This window comes from Seriola aureovittata, chromosome 18 (genome assembly GCF_021018895.1).
Source record: "Seriola aureovittata isolate HTS-2021-v1 ecotype China chromosome 18, ASM2101889v1, whole genome shotgun sequence".
Taxonomy (NCBI): Eukaryota; Metazoa; Chordata; class Actinopteri; order Carangiformes; family Carangidae; genus Seriola; species Seriola aureovittata.
The window spans coordinates 6846105-6859619 of NC_079381.1; the positions used below are offsets into that span (position 1 = coordinate 6846105).

The following is a 13515-nucleotide window of genomic DNA, read 5'->3' on the forward strand; positions in this document are numbered from 1 at the left end:
ACAGCTGCTGTGGTGGAGCTGTTTATATGTTTGTGACTTTGTCTTGCCATACGAGTCATGCTCTCCTCACATGACAGGCAGCTCAGCTGCTCACGGCACTGACACTGCAGAAGGAGCGAGCCTTGGGGATAGAGTGATAAATGTGTCAGCATTAACCACGTGTTCTGCACAGGTCGGTCCCCTACTCATTAGCCATTGGGGTTGGGATGTGGGAGTGTATGTGTGGGGGGGACAAAGGTATTTGGAGGAAGGGGGCTGATCTCAGAGCACCTCTGTTAACGTGTCGATCACTGTGGCTCCACATGCAAAGACACCATTAATCATGAAATCCAGACTGAACGCTGCCTCCAAAAAGGCCCCCAGCCACACCCCTGACTGCAGGCGATGGTGTGTGCGTATGTGTACATTGTGGAGCACAAACGAGCCATACTTTAGACTATATGATGAAACCCCTTCAAATAAATCATCACAGAAAAAAAAAGAAAAAAGAAAAAAAGCATTTCTATATGTTTACAAAAGAGTTTTCTTTCAAGGTAATATTGTTAATTTTGTTAAGGGACATAATAATTATCTCAATTACACCTAATAAAACCAAAACTATATAACTACATACTGAAAAATATCACTTGATCTTCCTTTGATGTCTCTGAAAGCAGATTGAATTAAATGAGATGAGATGCTATTTTGGATGAGCAGAGACTTTCATTAGGCGCATCAGGTCATGGGGCACACTTTCAAAATAACAGCCTCCTCATGACTAATTTTTCTAATAAAAACGCAGTTTCTAACCTGCAACTGGTGGTTCACTCTCGAAGCATCCACTCACTGTTTTTATATAGATACACAATAACACCAAATGCATTTCTTACCTGGTAGTTCACAGACAATAAATTTTCCTACATTTTACACAAGTACCTAACAGTATATACAGTGCAGTCAGTATTACCTGAGGATAGGCGACGCTGATGGAGGGGACACACGCCACTGAAACAGGAACATGCCTCGCCTGAGCGACCCCGCTGCATGGGAGGAGCCAACGAGCACTGGGGCTTCAGGAACCCTGCGATGAAAGAGATGAAGAGAAATAAGAGGCGTAAAAAAAATAAAATAAAATAAAGAAAACGGAAAAAAAAGAAACAGGACTCCTCTGACACCAGCTGAAAAAGGTAAATGCCAAAATGAAGACATTGCCTTTAGAGGCTCTTTGTGTTCATGGGGGGAAGAGGCAACAAGTTAAAAAAATAAAAATAAATAAATTCCCTACAGCATTGTGCCACCATCAGACCCAGCCAACCTCTCACATTTAAAAAGGCCTGTGGCCATCTGGACCTCTCCACTAACCTACACTCACTGCTCATGTCAGCTGTGTGGCTATACCCAGGGTGAAGGGTCCAGACAGTGGACAGAACCTGCAGAACTCTGGGTGAGGCTAGCCTGGAGGAGGACAAAAAAAGCGGCCGGGCACGGGACAGAGGTTAGCAGCTCTTCTGTGTGCAAAATGTCAGATTAAGCCCAAGTGCCTCGAGGGGCTGGACGAGGCCGTCTTACTGTCTGTCTCTGGGGTCAAAGAGGTCATTTTCAATAGGGAAGTCATTATCCTGGACAATGAAGCAACTGAGTAGGCTGTACCCCCTCCGGACCAGTGCTCACCAGTCACTGACATCATCCAACAGTGAAGAAGAGCAACAAATAAACCTAGATTGGCAGAAATAGCCGCAATTTTGGGAAATATTTCTTGAATCACAGGACCCTGATATTATAAAGTCATGGGGAATGTAAAAAAAAAAAAAGTAAAAAGACAAGGAAGCTGGAATCAAGTGGACCACTTATAAATCCCTAAATTGCAAAAACGTGCCAAACTCGCTAACCACTAACCCTAACCATACTTAAAAACACTGAGTGGCATTTGATTTCATGATTGACACTGTAGCCTCCAGCCAAAGTGGAAACTTCTGTGTGCACTTTGTGTGCATTTCTCAGTCAGCGGAGGATTCACTCTTGTCTTTATCGACTGGGGTAACTCATGCGGATCTCATTGGCATCGGCAGGTCTCTGCAAATCCAAACTTTATTCATTCCTCATGAGGACCTTTAGATTTCCAGCAAATATCAAGAGCAGCAGGCAGAGGAGCCCCCCGTCACTGTGTTCTGAGCTCAATAAAGCGCCTTTATTTCCACCATGAAAAACATGTCACTCCAGATGAGCTCAGAGAATGACATTTAAAACAGGCAAAGGGATACTGAATTAGTTCCCCGTGATAAGCTGTCTGGGATGCTGATACTTTCTTGCTTGTGAGGGTGTGCAAGCGTGAGTGTGTGCCATGTGCATGTGCAGAGGGGGTGTGCAGGGGGGGTGGGGCTGGGGTGGCGTTTCATGCCCAATGCATTCTTCAAAGCTTTGATTAGTATTATGGATGAAGCAGGGACTGACAAGGCAAAACAAGTCATGAATTACATAAAACAGACTTTCATTAAACTATAAGTAAACAAGTATCTCATCATGAGCTTTATCTCATTGTTTCTGAGCAGAATTTATGCTATTGTTGTTATCAAATGTTGGAAAATGTCAACTCAAAATAACAGTTTTATGGTCATCATTAAGAGTAAAGGCATGCTGGAAAGGCAGGAATGATAAAAAGGAATGACAATTTGTGTTGCTGATTCTCCATAATGACAGTTCAAAAGCTGACTGGATTTGACTCATTACTGTGTGTGTCTGTGTGATTAAGTTCTGAATAAGCTGTAAATTTGTTGTCAGTCTCAGGGGATTAACATCCCCCAAAACTACATTCAAACATTTTTTTCCCTTTTAGCTTTGATGCCATATATCAATTCAAACCAATTCAGAGGGATTTGACCAAATTTGAGATATCTGTCATTGGCTCATCACCCGAACACAAGAACTCGAATTTTAAACTATACAACAAATAGTAATAGTATAATTAACCTTAATGCCTACAAGAAAGTTCATAAAAGTACTGATATATAATACCATGCATATGTAATTGTAAACTACAATATAAAGACAAACTAAATAGCCCATATTGCCTACATTTCCAAGTGACAAGGAAACAAAATGAGGAAACAAAAGGACATCAAAATCAATTAACCATTCCATCTTCTATCATCTGTGCATTCGAATGTTTCAGGGTTGTTTGTTATCCTCAAAAATCTTTTAAGAGGATCTGATTCATTTAACTGTGAGCTCTTCCTCTTCTGTGTTCTTTTATTTCTTCCTTATTCCTATTCCTCCTACTTTAGTATCTCAGTGAAGAAGGAATTATGTCAGTACTCATGGATGAGGTAGGAGAAATTTAGATTTATTAAAATCCTGCTCCATGTACTTTATTCTGCCACATTTTCCCCATCGTTGCCAAATGAATCAATTCTCCATGAACACGGCACATTCCTGGTTGTACAAAGGGGTCAAAGGGCAAATAATGGAACACATGGTATAGAGCTCTGAGCAATGTCACTAAACATTAAGACATTAACATATGAGTCCAGGCTCCCAGTCAAGTTGGACTTTTCCAAAATCAAGAGTAAACTAAGCAGACAGCAGCTCCTCCCCAAAAAAGCCCAACCCTGCGAGCCATCCACTGGGATAAAGTTCCCACGAGACACAGTAATGCTAAATTATGGGCTTCAAACACTTGGAATTTCAACTAAAGCTTGAAGACAGAGCTAGAAAATGGAACAAATTAGTTTAAACCCTAACCTGACCTCTGCATCTCTGAAAAAGGAACTTTATCCTTTGTTATTCTCAATGTAAATACACATCTATAAATTATAAAACATTTAAATTTTGACACTGCACCATTTTCAAGAAACCAAATTTCAAAAAAGGAATCATCAAACATTCAGTTACTTGACAGCTGCAAAAATATTAGAAGAAACTAGCATTTGAGTATGTGTCTTTTTCCTGTTGGCATCATAAATCAGTTTCAGTGAAGGGCTTTACTTTTCAAGCCTTGAAGTAAATGATGAAAGTGCGGCAGTAGCATGGACGTGTATGTGCAGGTTCAGGTTATGCTGTCATGAGTGGTAAGGTTGGTACATGTCTCACCATTAAATTGTCTCTGTCACACTGCATCATTATGTCTTGACTGGTATTCTGTGGCAGGACCTTGATTACAGAAATGTTTGATCTTGGTCTTCACTTCTGAGCAGCGAGGATCTCATTGGCTTTAATAATTTCATGATCCAATCTTCCGGGGGGACAAGCTCAAACCTTCCCCCCTCAAACAGCCAATCAGCATTATCCTTACCAGCGATCATGGGGGATCAGAGCAATGTAAACACGCTGGGGGTTTCCTCATTAAAGATAGGCTGCTAATGAAATTGCATCCAGCATTTACAACCTTGTGCTAATGAAGGCAAGCCTTTGAGATGTTCCGCTAATGAAAGAAGGGGTTTTTTATTGATATAAGGCTAATAAAAGAAAGGCTTAATGACAAGGTTCTAATGAAACAAAGGTGTGTAAATTTGCCATTATAACAAAACTCACTGATAAGAGCCCAGCTGAAGTATTTTCATTAACAGACAATTCTCATTTATCACAGATACATCAGTGAAAGCGCTTCCAGACTTTACAAGATCCCACAAACTAAAGTCTTTGAAATACATTCAAGCATTTATGAGAGTTTAAGGGATTGCAGCCGAGCTCTCTTAAAGCGTTACGATTGTTCGTGTCCCGTGTTGCCAGGGTGATCAAGCCCAAGGTCAAAGTTCATTGGGCCTTAATGCATCTCCCAGGTGCAATAAAAAAAAGAAGCCTTTCCCACATGGGACTCCAGGGGATAAGGTCCTGGTAGAGTGCACGGAAGGACGGACAAGTAGAGGAGCCATCAATCGCCACGGTTACCATCGTGAATGCCATTCACCTTCACCGGTATGCTATTGCGTAGGACAAAAGACTTGACTGTGAATGACCAATGAATTCGGAAATGACCGCTGAGTAGTAATGCAATAAGTATAAGAACACAATACATAGATACAGTGTGACCAGCATGTGCTCACACTATTCAGATTAGTCATTTAAGTAATCAATCAACAATTCTGATAATTGTTTAAACAATTATAAAATCAAATGCCTTGTATTTTCTGTTTCTTAGCTCTGAGAGCTTGTGACAAGCATTTTTTTTTGTCTATTTTCTGAAATTTTACAGACTACACAATTGATCAAATAATTGCTAAAATCGTTCAGAGAGTCGATAATGACTATTTGTTATTTGCAACCATAATCAGTAATATTGCAATGCTATTTGTAACATTTTACGTATGTGTTTCATGCTGTTTTCCTATAAATGAAAGGCATCAAGTCCGACACTTGATTATTGTTTTGATGTTTGCTTTTCCCATAAGAGAGCAAATCCCTCGCAGCACTCTCACATTACACAAACAATCACCACTCTGATGAAGCCTCTGTGCTGAAACAACTCTACCTTTTCTTCAGTGCAGTTCAGGACCCATCAGCTAGCAATCAAGCACTCCTCATCTGAGCGCTGCATCCCTCTCTGATCCCGATCATCAGTATGGAAAGCATCTCGCCCTGCCCCTGAGCATATCTGCTCCATCAGCAAACTGTCTTCCCTACCATTTGATGATATCCATTTTGAAGGAGAAAAGGCCACTTTTCAACATACCTCTAAGCTCTTATTTATCTCAACCAGAGAAAAGCCAGAGCAGATCTATCACAACAACAAAGCAAACCTCATAAAGATTACTTGAGGCAATACTGTACCTAGATGCTGATCATACTACCATACTTAGAAAACCAGCTTTGACAGATTTTACACACATGTAAATCCTTTTGTCACGTTTCTCTGCCTATCTGGATTGATTACACGCCATCTCTGAAATTCCACCCAAAGGTAGACCACATTACAGAGACCCTGAGGGTCCATGAGAAGCCAAACCAAACACAGGACAAATCAGCAAGAGTAGGTCTGTTAAGTCCTAGGACATTAGGTGACCCCTCAAGTAAGCAAGAGCTTTGGATGGGATTACACGCCTCTTGTATGTTGCACATGTTATTTGGTATAGCACACCTTGATGATCCTAGGCCTGCCTTTCACTGTGGCTACAGATCCTTCAGAGCCTTAATTTGATCTTCCTTGGATGAATTAGGGCAACATCAGGCACCTGAGGGCATCTTTTAGTCCTAATGGAAGGTTAGACAAAATCTGCAGAAACAGATACCCATGAAGACCTTGGCTGGAAGACATAATTCTCAGGCTCAGCCACAACAAACGAAAATCACTTGCGGCAAACCTTCCTTAACAAAATGATGAGCAGGTTGGCGATATGAGTAGTCCTCCCTTAAAGGGAAAACAAGAGTGAGTGAAATCTGCAACTTGCATGTGTTTGTCATGTTTTGAGTCACAAAACCAACTGCTGTCGAGGTCTGCGCTGGCAATAAAAAGTTAACTGGACAGCTTTATTGAATGACTTATTAAGTGACTTTTTGCGAGACCTAAACTGAGGAGCTTTTGAAATGAACAAGAGCACCTTTCTGTAAGTGTTGTTTAAAAAAAAACAAAAAAAAACATGCCTTCCTACTTTGTCTGAAATTGAGTCTGCACTTTCACACAGTCACAGGATAATGAAAAAGGCAGTTACCCTGGTGTGGCATTTGAAGCTGCAAGGCTACTGTGGAAAAGGTAGAAGTGACAAAGATGACCTTTGTAAAACCGTAACTTTAGGATTGTTATTGTTGAGCAGCACATGTCTATCTGCAAACCATAGGCTTTTATTGTGATCAAAGCTCTTTTTCTAGACTTCCATGAACCACTTGTCTTAATCAACAGATACAGCTTAAAATCAATGTGATTCCAGTAATCTAAATATTATTTGAATACTAATGATGATTTTTTGCAGCAAAAGACAACAGAGACAAAACTGCACTGAAATACTGTTTGACACCATCACCTCAACACAATTTTGTCCCTATTCAATACAGCTTTGTGAAAATACAAAACTTAGACTTTCAGTTAAACAGGAAAATAATTAAAAAAAATAAAAAATAAAAACATGCCTCTATGTATGTCAACAGTCATTAAACAGTGCTGCCGCCACTCCACTTGCCCTTGTTGACACCAGGGTTGTGACGACTCTCACAGAGCCAGACATATTTTCTGACACTTAGTAAAAATGAACACACGCCTGGAGACAACTAGCTGAAAGTGTGGTTGTGGTTGTGGCAAACTCTGCCACTGACAAAAGCTCCGCCCACAGGCCTCCTACCAATTCCGTCGCAATTTCTGGTGTGAATAACCAACTACACCGCCTCTTCAAGTCGCTGTATTGGTTGGTGTAGAACCTTTTATTCTTGGTTTGATTCCCCCCCCCCCCCCCACACACACACAGACACACACACACACACACACACACACACACAGAGTACACCTGCACACATAACGGCTGCAAATTTGAGTTATGGCAAAAGTATTCTAAGAGTGTTTAACGCTGAATGACAGATGGATGTATTTTGGCAGTGACTCCATTTCTCCCCAGTCTCTCAGGTTCACCTTTCCCACAGAGATGTACTGCATTTTCTCAGGATTGTAGAAAAACGTTACAGTGCCGGGGTTAAGCTTAGATGACACCAAAGCAGCAGTTCCTAATAATTTATAGCAGTCATTTGTCTCACTTGCTGTGACGTGATGAAGCCAAAGGCAGGCCATTGGTGGGCAGCCACAGACAGACAGGCAAGGAGGAGGGGAGGGGGGAGGACTAAAAGAGTGTGGTAAATGAGGTTAGAGGGGAAGAAAAGAAAGGGCCGGTTCAAAGACTGCTTGTGCACGTCAGAACCTTTCTCCGGGGCAAATAAGGGAACAAGGGCCTCACTGCAGCCCAGCAGCCAGAGCAGCTCCTTGGGCAAACGACTCTAATCAAATTTGTGTGATTGGACTCAGAAAAAGCTGCATGGGTAAAAAGAGGCTCCTTTCACCCGGGAACGGACACAAGGAAGCATTTAAAAATCTACTATCCCTCTGCTGATCTTTACAGTAGCAGTTCACATGACCGAATATCTGCAAACGCCGACAGCCCTTGGCACAGCGCACACTGGCCCTTTTCTCAGCTGTGAAATATCACCAGCAGAAAGGGGAGAGATAAAACTTTGTTTTATGTACTTCCTCTAATGAATCACTGGTGGAAATTCATCCAATACTTTTTAGAATTCACCCTGGTCTGCACAGCTTCAAACCTAGCATCAAAACTGCTATTTTTAGCCTTGATTAATGGTTGATTGGATACAGTTCTGGCCATAGTTCATGGCCTTGATTTTCCTTGATCATAGCTGACATTTTGGAATGATCAAAGAGAATTACCTCCAGCAACTAATGTGAAAATAAAGCTGGGCCTCACTGTATGGAGATGAATATTCTGCAGAGATGTTCCAAGGCAGTAAGTGAGGTGTGGTAGTGTAGCGACCTGTGCCCCACTCACTGCCTGCTTGAGCCCTAGTGGAAGCTCCCGAGGCACGCTTCCTGTTAGCCTGCTAAATTGACTCCACACGCCCACGCTCCCATCTCTACGGGAGCGCAGAGTCTCCCATTAACCTCCTCCCGCCACCTCAGCCTAGTACGTCTTGAATCCGTCATACTGAGGATGTAAACAGGCACAAACACCCAAGGACAAAACAGAAGGAAGGACTTGTGCTGCCACCCACGTCCTGTTCTTCTCCTCCAAACAATATGTTCTATAACTCTGACCCAGATACACTAATCAAGGTCGACGCATGCTAAAGTCAAGACTTGCATTAGCATGTGTTCATTTTGCCTCTGTTGGCGTAAGGCCGTCTCATTCAAGCAGTGACGCACATGTATAAACACCCAAATTCAGAGCCAATCGACTCCACTGAAAAACTCTGTCCTCTTTGTTTGAAAATTAAAAATTTATAATAATGTAATGATGTGGCTATGCAAAAATGGAAATGCAGCTGCATTTCGTTTAAAGATTCACCAAAGGAAAGCCTCATATAGGCTACATATGATGGGAAACAGTATTTTTGAGCATGCTATGTGAAACATACTAATATGAAGTGGTACATAATTCAAAACCCGAAACAAAAACATCTGGAGCCACAGCTGCTCTGCATGGGTGTGCACTGAAAACCAGAACAACAATAAAAACAGTGAAATTCATAATACAGTAGAATAAGAATTACACAAGACAGACCATTTGCTGGGCAGTTATAAAAACAGGGATTAAAGTGCACTATTTGGATAAAATACCTCTTTAAGATGGAGCCATTAAATACAGGGAACAGGGGATTTTAAAACCAGTAATGTTGATTCCAGCCTGTTGACTGTAAAGCTCCATTAGGGAGTGGATCCAGGACCCAAAAAATATTGGAATAATCCTGTCCAGGATTTCAAATTTACAGCAAATTGGTTATAAAGTCCACACCTCTGATTCAGTATCACTGTATGACATCAAGCCAGGCTGAACTGGGAAAGACTTGGACAGGAAAACGGAGATTACAGAGCAAAGTCGAGTTTTTAGGCCAAGATAATGAATGGAGACAACAGGGCTCTCTCACTGAGTAAACCTCAAGTGCCAACATATCGTATTAATATCATATCATATCATATTAATGAGGCAGCTTAGGACTGCTGTACCTTGAGAAGGAGATGTTTTTCAGTCTTACTCTTGTCTGAAAAATAAACACACTTCGACCTGGAATCTCAGCTCCCTGCAAGCCATTTACAAAGGAAACTCTGCAAGGCAAGACATTATTTTTGTTTGTGTGAGGCTGAAGGTAGGGCACAGTCAACAGGGTTCCCATACCTTCCTAAACATCAAATACAAGGACTTCCAAGACCCAATTCCCACTAAGAAACAAGAAGCTCACAGACAACAATTAAAGGGAGGAAGGCTTGAATGTGGAAACACTTCTCAATTGTGTTTTTACAGTGATGGTATGTGGCCTCTTGCTTTCTCTAAACACAGCAGTGGTTAACAATATATTGTGTAAGTTAAACAACAGAGAAAGTCTGGAGGAAATATATTAACTCTGCACTTTCAGTGGCCCATGTCTATTTATGTCTTTTTTCAAAAGCTTTTAAAAGGTATTGATTTTCTTTCTAGAATTCACAAACTTTCAAGGATATCAAGGACCCGTGGGAACCTGAGTCAAGGCTTTCAAAATACAAATAATGTGAGGACTGAGCTAATCCAGTTACTATTACGTAAATTTCTGTCCAAAAACAAGTTTTTTAAAAAATCCTTGAAGATGACATTGATTTTTCTTTACATCTGAAGTAATTCAGAAAAGCAAAGACCTAATTAATCATCAGCAAGCAATGCTCTGGCTAAGTATCTCAACTTGCTCTTTGGCACTTTATGCATGTTATGTAAAAATTATGAAACACTTCAATGAGCCGGTCCTTGCTGAGCCTTTAAAGTAAAGCAGTAAATTACTCTTAAATGGGCCAATACTACAAAAAGCGTTCATGATAATAGACTTTCATTGAATTTTAGTTGAAGTTGTACTTCAAAAAAACTATACAGGAGTGATTGTTCAAGACTAATCACTCTTGTATACTCATTATTTCACCCCTGAAATGCCATTCAGGGAGCAAAAATACTTTCTTACCCATGATAAAATAGCTGTCCAACCATGAACTGTGAATGTAATACCTTGAGCATAGTGCTGCTGTGTGTGATTAATGATGTGCTCGGTGGGATCAGTTGCCACATGCAGTTTGGTATTTTGGGTTAAGAAAAAAATTCAAGAACCATAAAGAACTGACATTTACACTGTAATTTGTTCAGGAGCTAGCTTGTGACTGGAAGGTCGCCAGTTCGATTCCCTGGACTGGCAAGATTAAATCTTGGTGGCAAAAGTGAAAGACTTATCCAACCATCATCAACGCCACTGTGGAGCCACTGAGCAAGGCCCTTAACCCTAACCGCTCCAGTGGATCACATTGTGGCTGTACTGGGCGGCTTCCGGGTGTAAATGTGTGTGTAACCGTGTGAATGTGATCAGGGTGTTCCTGCAGAAGAGAGGCTGCCTCTCAGTGTAACTACCCTGAATAAAGGCAAGGACACACTGAACAAAATCAAAGGACCCTTTTTCACAAAGCCTTGACATTGAAAGCTTTAACACTCAGGCCACATCATTTCATATTTGCTGAAAGATAATAGCTTGTTATAGCCTTTACACCACTTGATATGGTGACATTGAAACTAGCACATCTGGATACAAATATAAAATGTGTTAAATCACTGACATGTAGAGTGCACAGTGCTCACTGGGAGAGTGAGACAGCTGAGGCTTGTTATGGGTTACAGTATTATTCCAAAGCCTGAGTGATCTCTTGTGCTCTTCAGGAATGGATACATGCCACGCATTCCAAGAGGCAACCAAGTCATTCCACTTGAGGCTGTGACAAGCAGGCTGCAGCTGCTCTTACAGGGGTGTCCATCTACAGTAGCTAAGCATCGATTCGTCCATCTATCTACCCATCTATGCTGTTCTAAAACCCAAATAAATTTTACACACTTACTCCTTTGTTTTCTCCAAATAATCACATGAGAATGCAGTATTTAGCTAACTAGCCTGGCTCTTCTGATCTTTCCTGTCAACAACCTTGTCGTCAGTCTAAATCCTCAAGTCACACATCAGTGTACACAGATTACATATTCAACCTGCAGGATTTCTAACTCTCCTCAGACTGAAGAAGAGAAAATTAATTCAAATTGCCAGAAATATGATCATGTATTAAAAAAAGTGTTTGATGTCAATGTCAGATGTCTACATTTTTCAAAGAAGTGACAGCTTTTCAGATTAAAGCACTTTTTTGAGGATGATTATGCCACTGATGTCACAGTTAAAGACTAAGGCTCCATTTGCATTCACTATATTACTACAATCTATTATAATCTATTTAATAAATCTAACAACTATATGTCTTTTCTGAAACAATGGTCAATGTGTTGCAGTTAAAATGTGATAAATGCGACAAATGTGCAACACTTTGTCAAAGAGGCAAAAAAAAGCTCACACAACCCAAACTGTACTGGTACAGTAATAAATCATACTGTTTCAGATCAAATCATTGAAATAGTCAACAGTATCCATTCTTAATATATAATTGCTTTGCAGTGTTATAAGAGATTGACTCTGACAAGGCAAGTTTCACATCTTAAAGAGCAAGAGTGAAGAAAAAAAATACTGTGTAGGAGTCACCATAGAGCTTTAGAACAACAAGAAAAAACAAACCCAAGGACAACAATACCTACAAGATTCCTCACAATGCTGCTTAGTGAAAACCAAAATAAACTGTGCGTGCCAAAGTGAAATCTGACCTTCATATGATAATGGCATATCTGAAACGGACGTGATTCTGCTTAACTGTGGGTAAAAATCCAGCAGATGTCAACGATGACGACATGACTCATGACTTCAATAATATCCCATATTCTGCTGTCACAACAGCAGCCGTTCTGCAAGTGAGTGTCATTTCCTTCATTTGACAGATGCCTTATTTTCATAAGTTTGTATTCAGTACATAATGAAGGACAGAGTTATTGGCCACATAGTTAGAGATATTAACACATCAGGAGGAAAAAGACAAATCCTTGGATCAGTCATGAAAAGGAACAGAAATACAGACAGCAGCCAGCATGGGGGTGAACAAAAGGGATGGAGAGAGAAAGAAAAGGGGGAAACAAGAGTGAGGGAGGGACAGAGGGAGACCAGGACAGCAAAGCAACACTTACAGACTGTGGGAGAAAGAGAAAGTGAGAAAGAGAATGACAGAGAGGAAAAGAGGAGAGACAGGCAGAGAGGGAGGCAGACAAAACTAGGTCAAGTCACATGACTGGGATCGACTGCAGGCAGGATTAAATATCCTACAGCATGTGGTCATTTACACAACAAATGTAGATTTCATTTTATAAATTATTTCTCTTCCACGGGGGATGAGGCTTGGCAGAGAGTGTGATTCTACACTGTATTCGGGCTGGAAGCGAGGCTTTTCAGTGAGCACAAAAACAGAGCATTAAAGACTTGAGCGAGCCGTTCCCTCTGAGACAGGAAACAAAGCGAGAGCCTGAGATAGCATGGAAATGATCATAACAGGAGGGAGCATGGTTCCAGTATGAGACAGCTCCATTGTGACAGGCTAATGGCCATAACATACCCTGTCCATTATCCTGGGCAAATGCAAAGGACAGTGAAATATTAAAAAAAAAACTAACAAAAGAAAAACAAAAAAAAATAAGATATCACAAGTGACAGCTCTGTGTAGATATATTGTAAAATGGATGCAAAATACACAAAATAATGTAAGCTAATTAATGTTTCATGCAATGAACTGTGTTTCACCACCACAAATTTCATTAGACTCCAGCTTCATCAAACAGGAAGAAAATAATTAGCAACTATTATCATAATCAATTTAATTAGTTATTTTTTTAAGAAAATGTGTCAAGATTCTCTGGTTCCAGAAGTGAATATTTTCTGGTTTCTGTGCCCATCAATGATAGTACACTCAATATG

At 40.6% G+C, this 13515-nt stretch overlaps 1 protein-coding gene across 3 annotated transcripts in view; it reads right to left on the reverse strand.

Moving 5' to 3' along the window:
* rxraa (retinoid X receptor, alpha a) overlaps positions 1-13515 on the reverse strand; it is a 108311-nt gene that overhangs the window by 79098 nt on the left and 15698 nt on the right. For all 3 annotated transcript variants that reach the window (XM_056402938.1, XM_056402939.1, XM_056402940.1), the window contains exon 2: positions 947-1060. In XM_056402938.1, the coding sequence (XP_056258913.1) occupies positions 947-1060 (114 nt within the window). The remainder of the gene's footprint in view (positions 1-946; positions 1061-13515) is intronic.